At 43.9% G+C, this 16,316-nt stretch overlaps 1 protein-coding gene and 1 long non-coding RNA gene across 9 annotated transcripts; both read right to left on the bottom strand.

The window, feature by feature from the left end:
- Window positions 1-571: 571 nt before the first annotated feature.
- LOC142502870 (kinetochore protein Spc25-like) lies at window positions 572-8,484 on the bottom strand. Of its 8 annotated transcripts, none has more exons than XM_075614483.1 (8): window positions 8,298-8,331; window positions 7,724-7,761; window positions 6,026-6,177; window positions 3,473-3,538; window positions 2,482-2,628; window positions 2,299-2,403; window positions 1,363-1,461; window positions 572-874 (listed from the first exon to the last, which is right to left on the bottom strand). In XM_075614483.1, the coding sequence occupies exons 3-8, from the start codon at window positions 6,168-6,170 to the stop codon at window positions 744-746; spliced, it is 693 nt and encodes a 230-aa protein (XP_075470598.1). In that variant the 5' UTR covers window positions 6,171-6,177; window positions 7,724-7,761; window positions 8,298-8,331; the 3' UTR covers window positions 572-743. The 8 variants fall into 8 exon arrangements, with proteins under 8 accessions (XP_075470598.1, XP_075470601.1, XP_075470596.1 ...); XM_075614486.1 differs by lacking the exon at window positions 7,724-7,761 and adding an exon at window positions 6,313-6,404 and having other exon boundaries at window positions 8,298-8,312; XM_075614481.1 differs by lacking the exon at window positions 7,724-7,761 and having other exon boundaries at window positions 8,298-8,484.
- Window positions 8,485-11,629: 3,145 nt separating this feature from the next.
- On the bottom strand, window positions 11,630-15,097 carry LOC142502868 (uncharacterized). Its single transcript, XR_012803878.1, has 3 exons — window positions 14,329-15,097; window positions 13,247-13,333; window positions 11,630-12,536 (listed from the first exon to the last, which is right to left on the bottom strand). It is a non-coding gene; the product is annotated as an uncharacterized LOC142502868 (long non-coding RNA).
- Window positions 15,098-16,316: the final 1,219 nt, after the last annotated feature.

The following is a 16,316-nucleotide window of genomic DNA, read 5'->3' as shown; positions in this document are numbered from 1 at the left end:
CAAACCGCTCGCATGTTACGGGCCACGCCCCCTGTCGCATCCCACCTGTTGCCTGAAGAGAGTGCAGGATTCGCGCGAATGTCATGCGGTCGTAAGCACGCACTTCAGTGCACACTAAGCTCGGCTTTAGGCCGAGTCCCCAGTTTAAGCTGTGGCGAGCGCTGCAGGAAAAAAATTGCCCCTCTAGTGCTGGGTCCAGTAGCTGCCTCCAAGCGCATGTACTGATCGCGATGCGCAATCATTTTTTCAAAGAGAAGAATCTGGTGGTGACAGAGTGCTGGCCACATCCAGGTGACAGTACAGCCAATGAGGGCGAACCAGCTATGAGATGTCATGGCCACACCTTTCTTCCCCCTATCCCCCCCAAGATCTTATCTTTCCCCCTGCAGCTCAGCCACAGACCGTGGCTTTCACACATGCACGCACCGGCAGGCGCACGTACAGCAGCTGATACTGGGGCCATAGCCTAAGATACTCAGACTATACCATGGCATCTGTCTGCCAGTAGCAAAGTATCGGATAAAGATCCCACTGGAACTTTGATCTTAAATAAATAAAAAGCAAGAAACGATCAGGGTATTTGCACTTTATTTTGACAGCTGATTTCTGTTTACAGCATCCTTCAGAGGCCTTGCTTTATCAGTTAGATGTATACATAGAAGTGCTGATCATCTTTACGAGTCAAACAAACATTATTCCTTGTCTTTAAAAGTTCACACACACACACACACACACTACAGAACTTATTTTGCTTGAGAGCTTAATGCTGTGAAAGCTTTTCTGAAGTTTGCAAGTAACGCTGAGAAGTTGTTTGTTTCTCTCACTTTCTTCTGAAATTCTGCCAAGCATTCCAATGGCGGATCACACTCTGTAACTAAAAAAGGGAGAGACGTCTCACACTGCAGATCTGGGGACCGTCCTCTCTACAGGGCACACAATACTTTGCCATCTGCTAAGGGCAGGCCAGTTACATGCATATAAAAGGCACAAGCTATGGTAATTCACATGGGCTTTCAATAAAGTAAAAATATATTTAATAGAAAGGATTGTGATAGTCACTTGTAGGCTGAGCTGTCATGCTACCTCCCTCTTTTAAGGTTTAAAAGAATACATGAAAGCATGAACTCCTTGGCACCAGAGGCTGGCTGTCTGTGTGCTGCTGCCCCAGTGATGACCAATGTGTTAAAAGTGACATTTAACATTTTTATTCTAAAAGATCCTTGTGGGAGGTGCAAGTAAATGGGCCAAATGATAGGTATGCCATTAGAAATAGTTATTTCATACAGCCCAAGTTAGCACAACTGGTGCATTACCACGTATCCCTAACGACCATTAATTCATAGCGTGAACTTTAAGAAATACCTTCATACTCTCCTTGTTGATTTATATAAAGAATGAATGTGTATGGCTCATCAAGGTCTTTGGGGTTAATGCATCTGAAGACAAACTGCAGCTTTTCACCTGTGGAAGGAAGGCAGGACATACACACTTACAATGTGCTACACCAGGGGAGCGCAAAGTGGGGGGCACGGGCAGTTGCAGAGGCCCCACGCTCTTCTCCCAGGCATTTAAAGTAAATGCCGGGGGATCGCGTGAGGCCTCTGCAACTGTTTACTTACCGGGATTCAGCCATCTGTGACATGTAACCATGGCAACGCTGCATCAGCGCCATGTGACGCCACACTCGTGAAATGACGCTGCGGGTCACGTGACATTACATGACCAAGCAGCGTCATCTGACGCGGATGAAGATATGGGGGGTGGGGGGCGCGAGAGACGGGGCACAGCACTAAAAGTTTGCGCTCCCCTGTGCTACACTACAACATTACTATGCTACTCCAGGTCAACAACAAGAGATTGCTATTCTAAGCCGCTTTGTGTATTGTGCTGTATTACTCTGCTATGGACAGGTGAGTTTGTTGATAAAAGGTAACTCCTTATGTGTTACTGCAGGGGTGCACAAACTTCCTGTGCTGTGCACCTCCTCCCTCCCCCCCCCCTGCTCTCCTCAGTCGCATCCCCCCCTTACCTCCAATGAAGCGTCAAATGATGCTGCGGGGTGTGACTTCACGTGATCCGCGGCATCATTTGACGCCACGTCTCCATGGTAACGGCCATCATTTTACGCCGTGTGGACTGAAGCCGGTAAGTAAATTTACAGAGGCCACGCGCTCAGCGCGGAGCCTCCAACTACCGCGCCCCCCCGCCCCCCAATAAAGTAGTGCCCCCCAGGTTACAGAATGCTAGATTATTCCATTCCTCCATTTATTTTATTCAACATTTTCCAATAGTGCTTACCGTGCAATTTTCGGATTTCTAGTCCAAAGCGCTCCTTGAATAGAGTTGCAGATTTCTGCAGCTCCGTCAGTCTGTCTTTATTGGCCCTTTTGTTAGCTAAAACAACTAAAATAGAAGTTTGCATTATATTACTCATGTAACAAATCACGTCACTTATTACCAGAATGAAGCAAACCGTCTTACTGTCACTTTTCCGTTTGACTTCTTCCTTTAACCCCCGGATGCACTCAATCAGGTCGGCCACCTGCGCCTCATTTTCCTTTAGTTTTGCAAGCTCTTGTAAGATATCCTCTTGTTTTTCTTCTATACGTTTGTTCTGCAAATTGATTTCTATATTGGTGAGAATACAGAGAAATTGACTGGTAAGAAAATATAAGAGACACTACAGAATCTCAAAAAGGGCAACATGCTTCCCCCAAATATCCATGTTACAGAGTGGTGTGTATAAGCATTGCTGCAGGTACATCGATAGTACACATAGGGGGAGATCCACAGTGCTCGGTTAAATCTGCCCTATTAACGCAACCTAAATGGGTAATGTTCGTTAGTTTCTCAGTTTGACGGGTATCTACAGAGGTAAATATATGCAAAACCAACGATCTTTAGTGATCTCATTAGCATACGCTTAACACCATGTGAAGTTAGCACTGCCTTGCGTTCTCGTCACATAACCGGGCGTTCAGCCTGTCTCACCAAAAGGTGTTACTCCCATGCAGACAGATTAATTAAACACAAAGTAAAACGAGACGACAGGAGAGGAAAAGAGCCCCGCAAATAATATGATAGTTAAATGATACCTACCTGTGGCCTTACACTTCAGAGCCTGTAATAGACCTATCTCAGGGTCTGTGTGGGAGTAACGCCACCTTAGTGCTGACCTCACTAACTTCTCGTTAAATCCCTGCGTTACTTAGACCGGCGCTCCGGAGATTGGCGCTTTGCATATAATTAGTACTAACATCCGGAATAGTAACGCGCAGGCTTGTTACGGTTGAAAGCAGCAATAACACAGTTACCGAGCTTTGGAGACCCCCGTTAGCCGTTAACAGCTCCAACACACTTATTGGTTTACATTTGATTTCATACAGTGCTTCAACACGAGGCCTTACAACAGGAACAACCAAAATCTGCTGGGTAACATTTCCAAACTATTATGAAAGATAAAATGACAAACCGTTTCTGAACTCCAGGACTTTCTCAATCATTACTTCCCCTTCCCTGTATTTCTTGGACCAAGCGTCTGTGCAAAAATAAATAAAAGTGTATAGAATGCCAGTGCATCAGAAAAACAAGTCCTTGTAATGTAATAAACTGCAGTTGGAATTAACTCCTTTCAGTGTACAATAACGTTGCCCTAATAGGGTTAGGGGACTAGTACCTAATGCCAACGGCACCATCAATAATTAGTACAGACAAAAGTCCCATTATAATAAGAGGAGAAAAACAGGGTACAGCGACCCATAAAGTAGACTCACTTTTATTTCTCCTGGAGTATCCAACAGTAGATGATTGATAGGCGTGCAATCTCCCAGGTAAGCAGCAGGAACAGGTAGAAAAAATGGCAGTGCACTGCCAGAAGGAACCGAAGGAGGCTCACGGTTTGCAAAAGCAAAAGTTATTTATTACATAAAAAAGATGGACCAAATGTCCCCCCTAAGCCACAGCACAGGTCCACCAACGCGTTTCGGGCAGTATGCCCTTTCTCAAGGTGTACATAACGCTATAAGAAGTCGAGATTTATACCCTGGCGCCGATCGCGCTATCGGGTGACGTCACGGACCGTCCAACCAATCGGCTGGTATCTCCTCATAGACGGATCCCGATTGGATAACAGGATCGCGTCATATCAACCAACTTTATTGAAACTGACACATCCCTCCCTTCAATGCAAGGGACATGAGCTTAAGGATGATGCCCTCTGATTGGTGCACTAAACCCTACAACAAGTACAACTTTATTAAATGTAACATTAACAACTTATCTAATAGAAAACGTCCGTTACGTCAGAAAAACGGCTTCCTCCCCTTGTGCAAAAAAAGCATAACAAACAAAAACGTTTTTCAAAAGAGAAAAATAATAATAATAAATAATAATGATAAATAATATATAGAAAAAAGAAAAACAAGGATTAAGATTAAAAAGTGCTATTAATCAGATGTTTAGAAAAAATATATTAACTCCCAAAAGGAAGGTATTACCATAAAAAACAGAACATTTTGAAAATAGCACATTTGCACAACACAACACATACAAGGCACAGAAGGCAAAAAGAGCATTTTGATATAAACTTTTCTCCTTCACAACACCTGAGCACACAAACCAACAATTGACCATGAATATAGAAAAAGGAAACCTTAATTCAATGTATCAAGATTTATATAATATTAAACCAATTATTAAGTACAAAATAAGAAATTCTTATTTTGTACTTAATAATTGGTTTAATATTATATAAATGTTTTAGTTGATTTCATTCATGTTATGAGATATATTTTGGAATCAGTATATGTTTAAGAAATTTGAGATCTTTGTATCACATTTAGCCTACCTTTATCACTGATCGAAATGTAATGTTCTTATTTTTCTTCTTTAGACAACCTTGGTCTGCACATAATTATACCTGGAGCCATGTATAATTGATACATTGAATTATGGTTTCCTTTTTCTATATTCATGGTCAATTGTTGGTTTGTGTGCTCAGGTGTTGTGAAGGAGAAAAGTTTATATCAAAATGCTCTTTTTGCCTTCTTTGCCTTGTATGTGTTGTGCAAATGTGCTATTTTCTAAATGTTCTGTTTTTTATGGTAATATCTTCCTTTTGGGAGTTAATATATCTTTTCTAAACATCTGATTAATAGCACTTTTTAATCTTAATCATTGTTTTTCTTTTTTCTGTATATTATTTATCATTATTATTTTTCTCTTGAAAAACGTTTTTGTTTATTATGCTTTTTTTGCACTAGGGGAGGAAGCCGTTTTTCTGACGTCACGGACGTTTTCTATTAGATAAGTTGTTAATGTTACATTTAATAAAGTTGTACTTGTTCTAGGGTTTAGTGCACCAATCGGAGGGCATCATCCTTAAGCTCATGTCCCTTGCATTAAAGGGAGGGATGTGTCCGTTTCAATAAAGTTGGTTGATATGACGCGATCCTGTTATCCAATCAGGATCCGTCTATGAGGAGATACCAGCCGATTGGTTAGACTGTCCGTGACGTCACCCGACCAGGGTATAAATCTCGGCTTCTTATAGCGTTATGTTCACCTTGAGAAAGGGCATACTGCCCCAAACGCGTTGGTGGACCTGTGCTGTGGCTTAGGGGGGACATTTGGTCCATCTTTTTTATGTAATAAATAACTTTTGCAAACCGTGAGCCTCCTCCTGTTCCTTCTGGCAGTGCACTGCCATTTTTTCTACCTGTTCCAAAAATAAATAAAAACCTAATTTACCGGGGAGCGTACACTGTGCGCTAGATCAGGGGTGCACAACTCCAGTCCTCCAGAGCTACCAACAGGGCATGTTTTCAAAGAGTGAGCAACCTGTGCTGAAGCAGGGATATCCTGAAAACCCGACCTGTTGGTAGCTCTGGAGGACTGGCCAGCGCTGTTAGATAGAGACCTACTCAAACCTTCGATTCACAGGTGATTAGACACACAGTGCCAGTATCTGGCGGCAGAAAAGGACTTAGCAACTTGCTGCGGGGCACAGACAGAAATACGTCCTTACCCGTTAATGTTTTTAAGGTCGTCTTGGAAGAATCCTTCAGACCTGTAGTCTGATTGGTGTAATCCTCACTGTTATTAATAAAACTGGTACGGAACTTCTCCATAAGCAGATATATGCCCTGCTCATCATCCTTTAAACTGGACATTGCGATACTGCAAAACAAGATCACTCAGCAATCACAATGGAAACCGGTCACAAAGTATTGAAAGCAGCGATACTACTTTCCAACGTTCTTTTCTTATTTGTATATGTAAAGCACGTGAACATGTATAATTCTACATTCTTACCTGGCAATCGTTTGGTGCTCCTGTTATAAATCTGTCAAAATGCTGATTGTGTGCCTAACATAATGGCTGCTTCAGTTAGTGTAACTCAGCAGCTACAATGAATCGTTATATTAAGGTAACATTATCTATTGTTACAGTTTACAGCTCAAACACCTGGGAACATTGACAACAAATGATTACAAATAGGGAAGTGTTGCAAATATCTTGCACTGCTTGGGAGGTGGCTAAATCTGCTATAGAAATCACAGGGTGCTTTAAAACTCATTAAAATCGCATTAAGTGGTGAATAAAAAACACAGTAACTATTATTTAATACTAATACATATGCATATACACACACACACACACACACACACACACACACACACACACACACACACACACACACACACACATTTTACTTTAAATAGGGGTTCCTGTATTAAAGCTGCCCACCAAAATATTAAGGGCAAACCATTGGAAAGTTTGTGGCTCTTCTCTGTAATTTATTAGCCAATAGTTGACGTTTCGGCCTCAATGCCTCTTGCTTTTGAGAAAGGCCTTTGTGGCCGAAACGTCAACTATTGGCTAATAAATTTTCTATGCAGAAATCCGCAGTGCCCAGGTTTTTTCCTTTCATACATTGCAAGTCCCACACCATATGTTTCTTGGTGCTTTGATTTTTTTCCCTATCTAGTTTCCTGCTCTATTACCTAGGATTGGTTATCTTAGATAAATATCTGATAACTATGCCTGATAATATGTACAGATATACTGTATTAAGGGACACACAGGAATGTGTTATATATTATTACACACGCACGCTCTTACCTGATCGTTCCTCTCCCTCCTGTCAGCCAGAAGTTGACACGACTTCCGACGTCGACCAGAGCAGGGAGAGGAAGGATAGCAGTGACCTGGCGGCTGCTGCTGCGCTCGGGAGCCACCGGGTCACTGCTATGTGGTGCGCCGCCGGGCCCCAGCTCTCCCCCATGGTGGTCGCGGATGCTCGTGGAACCCCGCTGGAAAATCACTGATTTAGAAAGTCAAGTTCTTACAGTTGCAGGGTGGTTGTTGAAGTGCTGAGTGCAGTTCTTCTTGTATTTCTCCCCTCCAATACCAACGGCAATATTAACTCCACAGACACTTTATATGCGACCCTTAAAGCTATGGCCCCTGTGTGCTCTGCTGCGCGCGCACAGATTACAGCCGTGATCTGCGGTCTGTAGGTGAGCTGTGGGATGCGCAGGGGGGGCGCGGCCATGGCAGGGCATGTCTGCCCTTCTGTTGGCTGCCCGCCAAGCACGTGACGAGAAAATTCTTGTCTTCCCTGTCAGCGCTTTGCGCACACACGCCCACTGCGGCCTGCCCCATAGAGTGCTGTGCGGTGCGCACGCTGCAGCATGCGTTGCAGCGGCCACTGGGGACTTACCCTAAGATGTTACACAGTCTGCTTACCCCATCTGGCAGCTAAAGGGTTCACAGACAAAATACAAGTTTTATTTGTAGTCTCCTCCCTGCGTCACTCTCCCCATACTGCCGCCTCACTCGTCACTCCCCCACTCCCTGCGTCACTCTCCCCGCACGGCCTCCTCCCTGCGTCACTCCCCCCGCATGGCCTCCTCCCTGCGTCACTCCCCCCGCACGGCCTCCTCACTGCGTCACTCCCTCCGCATGGCCTCCTCACTGCGTCACTCCCCCGCACGGCCTCCTCACGTCACTCCCCCCGTACCTGCGGCCCTCTCTGCTTCCCGCGGCCTCCTCCCTGCGTCACACTCCCCGCACGGCCTCCTCCCTGCGTCACATTCCACGCACGGCCTCCTCACTGCGTCACTCCCCGCACGGCCTCCTCACGTCACTCCCCCCGTACCGGCGGCCCTCTCTGCTTCCCGCGGCCTCCTCTCTGCGTCACACTCCCCGCACGGCCTCCTCCCTGCGTCACACTCCCCGCACGGCCTCCTCCCTGCGTCACACTCCCCGCACGGCCTCCTCCCTGCGTCACTCACCGCTTCCCGCGGCCGTTGCCTGCTACAGATTTTGAACTTTGCCGCTCGCGCTCTGACGTACGATTCCAGGCCGTGCAATCGAGAGCGGATCTACATTCCGCACAGATCGTGGTTGGGCGGCCATGTTGGTTATGGGCTGCCAGCACATGCATGTTCTCCCTCCCTCCTGATCACTGACATGTTAACTGCACCTTCTGCCTTCAGACACACTGCTCATTCCTGCACTGGGGCTGCATTTAACTCTGAGAATAGCGAAACATACTTACACAGCCCAAGCCCGGGATCCTTCTCGGGGTCACAGGGCTTACACAGCCCAGGTCTGGGATCCCTCTCAGGGCTTACACAGCCCAGGATCCCTCTCAGGGTCACAGGGCTTACACAGCCCAGGTCTGGGATCCCTCTCAGGGCTTACACAGCCCAGGATCCCTCTCGGGGTCACAGGGCTTACACAGCCCAGGCCTGGGATCCCTCTCAGGGTCACAGGGCTTACACAGCCCAGGCCTGGGATCCATCTCAAGGCTTACACAGCCCAGGCCTTGGATCCCTCTCAGTGACGTGTTATATGCTGATGGCTTCTGTTCCCTAACATAGGGACACCCACATCAAAGGTGCAATCCAATGTACCAAGCCTTGCACCCTTATACTTCTCACAGTGCGCGCACTGGCTTATTGGAATTTATCTAACAATGCTATAATAATAATAACAAGAGTTTGACTGCTTTCTTATCTTATTAGTTACAAGTTCATTTTTTGGGGCCTCTGAGTGGGGAAGTGTTTGTTATCACACACTCCTTATCAGGGATACAGAGATAAGGGGAGCGGGGACTGTCTGTACAAGCGCCCGCTCACATCACAAAATCACACCCCTCCCAAGAGTAACTTTAAAAAATAAATTAGAAATACTTATAGGTGTCAGATTTGGGTAAAACAAGGTATCAAATCACCCAGATGCAAACCCTTAAACACGTCAATGGGATTAGTTCACTTGGCCCTAGGAGTGATTGCACCTTTAAACTTTTAAATGCCCAGGAGGGCAGAGTGCCACAGGTCCTGTGACACTAATGACGCAAACGGAGTTATCCACTATAGCAAATCGCATCCTGCGCTCCGCAGAACATGATCTCTCCAAAGTCAAGGCACCCCGGCCCCATAACGTAACTGCATTGTGAGACACTCCAAGGGTTAAGGGATACCTGCTGTATCAATTACATTGATATGGCGACACTGAGTATTGTACCACGGAAGTTCTGCAAACAATTCGATGAATGTGTATGAGGTCATGAGAGGATTATGTGATGTATTACAGATCAGAATACTGATGTCATGCACTAAGCCACGGTTGGCAACTCCAGCCCCCAAAGGTCACCAACAGGTGAGGCTTTCCAGATATCCCTGCTTCAGCACAGGTGGCTCAGCCAGTGGTAATCAGTGCACAGACTGCAACTTTAAATCATTTTGTCCGTTCACAAATGACTTGAAAAAAAAAAAGAGCAGCCGGTTTTATGCCGGATCTGCAGAACACGTTCCAGAAACAAGGACACGAGTCGGAGTTTAACCAGCAGAGAAAAAACCCGCAACTTTTATAAAACAATGGAAACTGGAGTTTGCAGAAATTTCTCCGACCTCTTCCTCCCCTGGAGACCATGATAAGAAATGTACATCGCCCCAAATACTTTCCCCTCACCTAGTTTACACCTCTGTGTATTAGCAGAAGATAACATACTTTTTTACGTAGCACTGAGTGTACACAGCACTGTACATACAATACTGCAGGTACAAGGAGTACCTAACCTGTAGAGCGACTTGCTCAAGGTCACGAGGAGCCGATAACGGGTACACATGCTTCCAAGACAGGACTATTACCACTGAACTACCAAGTATGTTTGTATCCCGGCAATGTTAGCGTGTGCTCGAGTGTAATCTCTTTTATCAATACAATATCAAAGTATAGAGCAAGGATGGCCAGTACCAGTTCTCAAGAACCAACAGGTCAGGTTTTCAGAATATCCTGGCTTCAGCACAGGTGGCTCCACCGACAGCCACCTGTGCTGAAGCAGGGATATCCTGAAAACCTGACCTGTTGGTAGTCCTTGAGGACTGGAGTTGGCCGCCCCTGGCATTGTTACTAATACCCAAGAAGAACACAATGTGCAATACAAAGTCACATTGTCACTGCTTAACAGCAAGTCCAGCACAAGTGGAGATTCTGCACTCTTCATCTCCAAAGGGTTTAAATAAATAAGAAATGCCTAATTTAGAATAAGAAAGTTACACAATATAAAGTAGCAATCCCTGCGGTGTTTATTTTTGTAAATGTATTCTTTTTCTCTCCAGTATTAAAACGGCGCTAATTTTAGCTCCGCCTGAGCAATTATTAGTGGCTGTTCCCCCATCCCGGGGAAAGGAATTGTCCACCAAAGCTCAGGCAAACAGGAAGCTGCAACTGGTGATGTTTCAGCAGCTTCCTGTTGGATGAATGCGGGGCAAGGTAAGCGTGCCGAAAAGGATGTATGTGGGGAACTCAATACACCAGCACTGACTTCCAACACCAGGCAAAGTGTCACTCACTGGAAATTAATTATATATATTTATATTTTGTGCTTAGAGCTCCCTCAAGAACATCAGATTTCAGGACACTGGCATTCTCGTGCGAAGACAGGACTGCAGCAGACTGAGCATTTTGCTTGTAGTAAGGGTTAAGTGAATAAACCGGTAATCGTTGAGCACTTGGTCGCTGCAGTTAGAACCAACAGCTGATAAAAAAGGATGGCTCGGAGCTCGGTCAATTCTTGAACTATAAACCATATTCCCTATAATGTGAGGAAGGAAGGCACTTTGAAGGAGGGTAACCTGGTTCAATTTCCAGTGTCGGCTCCTTGTGACCTTGGGCAAGTCACTATTTCCCTGTGCCTCAGGCACGACAAACAGATTGTAAGCTCCACGGGGCAGGGACTGCGCCTGAAAAAATTCTCTATAAAGCGCTACGTAAAACTAGCAGCACTATACAAGAACATGCAATAATTATTACTAAAAACGGGTGATTGTGCGCTTGAGTGGGTGTGCTTATTGTCATTTATGGTGGTATGCAGGTTTGTGTAGGGAATGGCAGATTGCCCTTTATGAAAACTGTGCACCCTACATATAAAATGCATTGATAATCAGTAACCGTTGATTTTGGAGTGCGTCTCACACCATTCTGAAGCACTGCCCGGGGTAGCGTCGTCCGAATGAGTCCTCTCATACGTATGCACTGTACATTTACAAAGTAGATCTAAAAAATGTCCAAATATGTTATATGGGACAAAAAGAAAAACAGACCCATCATAGTCCTTTATAAAAATTTATTGGTACAGTGCAAAATAAATTAGGGGGAAAAAAATGCTCTAATGTCCTGATCTTTGTGGGCGCAGCGACTGAATTACCTGGAACCAACTCAGACTGGCATGGGTTTGAGACAGCACTTATTTTCCCCATGGGAACTGCTAAGGCAGCAACGATGCCGGCTTTCATTAACTCATGGGAAGTATAACATTACACTTGCCAATTCACGGTCAACAAGTCTGCGGCCCATGGTGGATGGAATATACATTAGTAGAGAACATAAACATTCTTTTGGAACCAAGGCTGTAAATCCCTTCACAAGAAGGGCCTCCACTGTCCTTTAAAACCCACCTTTTGTTGTACATGAGCCTAAATGCCAAGAAGCTCCACACTTATTCTCTTGGCTCGCTCGTTTGGGGACATTGAGGGATTATTATTAACCTGTGGTACCAACCCGATGACCTCAATTAGGAGTTTGTGTTGGGATAGTACCCTAATCTGCACTATCAGTTTAAAGAATAACCACCTCACTCATCTCTCCTCTACCCCATCCTGCTGTTTCTGTAACCCCATCCCTTCGTTCCTCCTGTCGTCCATAAAAACCTTCATAAAATCGATTAGCAGTTTATTTTGTAATCCAATTCCTGAGCATGGTCTCTCCTCTCTGACTTTGTTGATCAATCTAAAACGAATTACTTAAATATAAGGCATTAAAAAAAAATCTGCTTTGTTGGCGTTCGTGTATGCCAAATAGATCGGGAGCTCGCCAGGTCCAGCTCAGTTTGTCACGGATTGGACTGACGGACTAGAGATTAACACAAATAAAATAAACAAGGGTGCACATTATAACAATATGCACCGTACAGAATTTGTCCTGTCATGGAAACGCCGCCGAGGGTTTGTTGAAGTCTTCAACAGCTGCGAAAGAAAACAAGGAATAATGATGTTAAAAAGAAAAATCATCTGAAGTGAACACAAAGCACCGCACTGAAATAACACAACACGGTCACGTTACCTAGATATTGTTTATCAATTAACCCTTCAGCAATAAAAAAAAAATGAAACCATTACTAATTGGATTAAAAAAAAAAAAATGAATGAATGTGGTGTGCAGTTTTGAACAAAGTGAGGAATCATTGTATCTTTATAGGACACAGAATGGCCATCTGAGAATACCAGCAAAAGATGTAAGAAAGATGATGCATACAGTCTAATCACGTGAGAAGTCCGTGCTAAGGATCATCAGTCTCTGTGCTTTGCCTCCGGTTCTTACGTACCTGCAGACTGAGACATACAAGTACGCCTTTGTGGGAGGGTAGTAGGTAAAGATCTAGTGTCAATTGCCTACTAGGTAATAAAAACAATCTGTGTGTTGGGGAAGAGGAGAAGCTCTTCAGAAGAAGGCCACAATGAAGCCAATTTATCACAAAAAGTAGGTGCTGCTTATTATATTTAGAGTCTAATGGAAATGATTAGCAATATTAGAAACCACATTTACAACTTCATAACAAGGGGAAAACAGCGCTTAATACTGCAAGTAATGGTGCATGCTTTATCCTCTTGCAAAGGGAATGCTTTTCAAGGTACTGTTGACAATGGTGGAGAGGTTGTTCTACAGAAAATATTACCAGTGTTCCAGACATCTTCTTCCAACGTCACTGATCAGCAATGTGTCACGTCTCGAGTATACCCCCATATGGCAATTTGCAACGGACCTGTGTTTAAGGGATTAGTTGCTTTGATATCTTTAAAAAAGATTTGGGAAACATTACGGGCAGCTCACCGCGCAGGAGTAACTTGATGCATGCAATAACGTCATTTCAATGAATGAGCTTTGCCAAGCAAAGTACAGACACCATGGATTTGTGAATGAGACCATGTGTGTTTTATATAGCAAGACAGCACTATCTATACAAAAGCCGGCGCAGTGTCGTAAAAAAGACACAGACATTAACTTTCCGCTTTTCAATAAATTCACATTCATAGTTTGAGAATGGTTGCCCCCCTCCCCTTTTTTTTTGTTGCAAGTTTGTCTCTGCAAATAGCAGAACAAAGAATTTGGGCAGAATATTCATGTGACTTGCTATATAATATTGGCTGCCTAATCCCCCGGAGATGGTTACTGGAATTAAACCCGCAGGCCTGTATATCCCAAATAAATCACCAACAAGACAGGTCATTGCTGCATTTCCTGGTTTAAGTATGGACATTATGAAGGACAGTTTCTAGGCACTGTAAGAACACAGACACAGAGGCACATCTCAGTTCGGAGAAGTACACCACAGAGGACTCTGTTCTCATTTCTGTACCTCCAGTTCTTACGTGCCAGCACACTGGTATTGCAAGCACGCCTTTGTGGGAGGATCTCATATCCAACAGATTACATTTATTGGACAGAATAAAAAACAAAACCTGTAAAAGTAACATTATTTGGGGCCTGTATTAATGCGCTGTAAAAGTTGGGTATTTAGAAATCAGAAGGCAACACTTCAGGCCCAGTAGCAAAAAACTAGGGAAGTCAGAACCCTTTCTGCATAATAACGTCTGGTGAAGTCATAGATGTCTTTATGTGCCAAGTGTTGACAAACAAATACTGTACATACCAACATGCAGCATAGTAATCTCCTCTCCAAGCGGGGAGTGGATACATTGACCAAAATCTCAGAACTAGAAGCAGTTACATTGGTCAGTTACCCATAGATTTACTTACCGGAGGTTTTATTCCGGGGCCATGATCTGCTGAAAACCTGCACAGCAACGGAGGTCAAGATGAGCTTTTCGTGACTTTTTTTGGATTGTTTCAATTGAACATTCTGCAGGAGGAAGGGGACACACACACACACGAATACAGGAGTTGCTGCTCCTCTGACAGCAAGGGGTTAATGATGACATTCTGTGCCATAGGTAAAGTGCACACTCCAACTCAATATCCAATGCTGCCATGTGCTTTATAACGAGGAATCAAACGCGTTAGTGTATAATGAGTAACATTATATTATTTTTATTATAGAGTAAAGCAGTGTGATCCTCTGATAGGAAACCCTTCTATTTACTGGATTACTACAATAGGATATCTGAATTATCCAGATAATCTCCCCACCCACCTTATGAAAAAGTGACACACATACATTTATGGGATTAAAAATCTAGGTTTTAGAGATGACACATTAACCTCTTTACTGCCACAGAAGTCCCCACTTCGTGCTGAACGACCACCTGGCAACACATTAATGTTACTGCACAGGGTGTGCGAACACACAGACACCACGTTACATTCAGAAATAAAGTAGTAGTTTAACACAATATATGCAGAGCATGCCCAGGCTGGCATTAAGCAGTCTCCTGGGTGATGTGTTCAGCCCCAGCGCTGGCACATCCTGCCCACCGCCGAGGATGGCATTGGATTCACTCACCTTGCTTCTCCCTCACTAACATGGCTGCACATGGTCTCACTTCCGGGTTCCTGGCAGCAAGCTCTTTCCAACACCCACCTTTGCTATTGGCTGCTTGTATTATTCGTGATAGGCTAGAGGTCACATGATGCTCTCGGCCAAGCCCTGATTATGAACCAATATTTCCAATGCCAGCCCTTACTGCCTAATTTATAGTCACAATTATTTAATTGCAACATAATTGAGTCCAGGACATCCAAATCTAACGTATGTGTTTTAGCATTAATCGTAGCGTGTGTGTGAGACAGACAGACACAGGATACATAAGCGAATAAAAATCAAACTCCAATTTCGACCTCCTTTGAACAATTAGTTCAAAGGTAAGTTTATATACAGAAATGCTAAAGCAGTGTTTTCATACCGGGGTTCCTATGAGCCCTTGTGTTCCCCGAGCATCCCTAAAAGGGTTCTCTCCAATTTTTAGGTAAATTGAAAATTGTACTAAATACAGAAGACTTTACAATGCATCTGATCTCAGATGCGCTATTAGAGAGGGTTGGGGATCCTTACAATGCATCTGATCTCAGACGCGCTATTAGAGAGGGTTGGGGTTCCTTACAATGCATCTGATCTCAGACGCGCTATTAGAGAGGGTTGGGGTTCCTTACAATGCATCTGATCTCAGACGCGCTATTAGAGAGGGTTGGGGTTCCTTACAATGCATCTGATCTCAGACACGCTATTAGAGAGGGTTGGGGTTCCACAGAATTTCTCAATAAAGTGTGTGTATGTATATAAAAATAAATATATATAAAAATAAATAACTGCTAAATCTCCCCCCCCCCCCATTTTATTTAATCATGTTAATATCTGGATTATGATTTACTCCATCACACTACGTACAAAAAGCAGAATGCAAGTTCCTTACTGTATTTTCATATGTTTATGTACCCCTATAGCCCCGGTCTTGTTTTTCTGTATCCCATTTGAAAACTGGAAATAAAATGTAAAAAAAAACAACACTGCATGCTTTAGCAATGTGACATTAATATTTCAGGCAGAGGAAACAATGTAATTATCATATTAAATACAGAATTTAACGATGATCTTATTTCCTTCATATTTATGCCTATACACACTGCAAGGTTGGTTTTAAGCACAATTTGTTATGCATAATGTAATTTTCTGATCTATGTATATTGAGCTCTTCAGTATTTAACACTTAATAAACTGGGGTTTAAACATAGCCCTGCACAACTGAGCGGAACCCCTCCCTCCCTCCGTGTGACTAGTTAGCATGCCAGTG

Source organism: Ascaphus truei, chromosome 9 (assembly GCF_040206685.1).
Source record: "Ascaphus truei isolate aAscTru1 chromosome 9, aAscTru1.hap1, whole genome shotgun sequence".
Lineage (NCBI taxonomy): Eukaryota > Metazoa > Chordata > Amphibia > Anura > Ascaphidae > Ascaphus > Ascaphus truei.
Note: the sequence above shows the minus strand (reverse complement) of the source record. Positions and strands in the feature narration are given on the sequence as shown.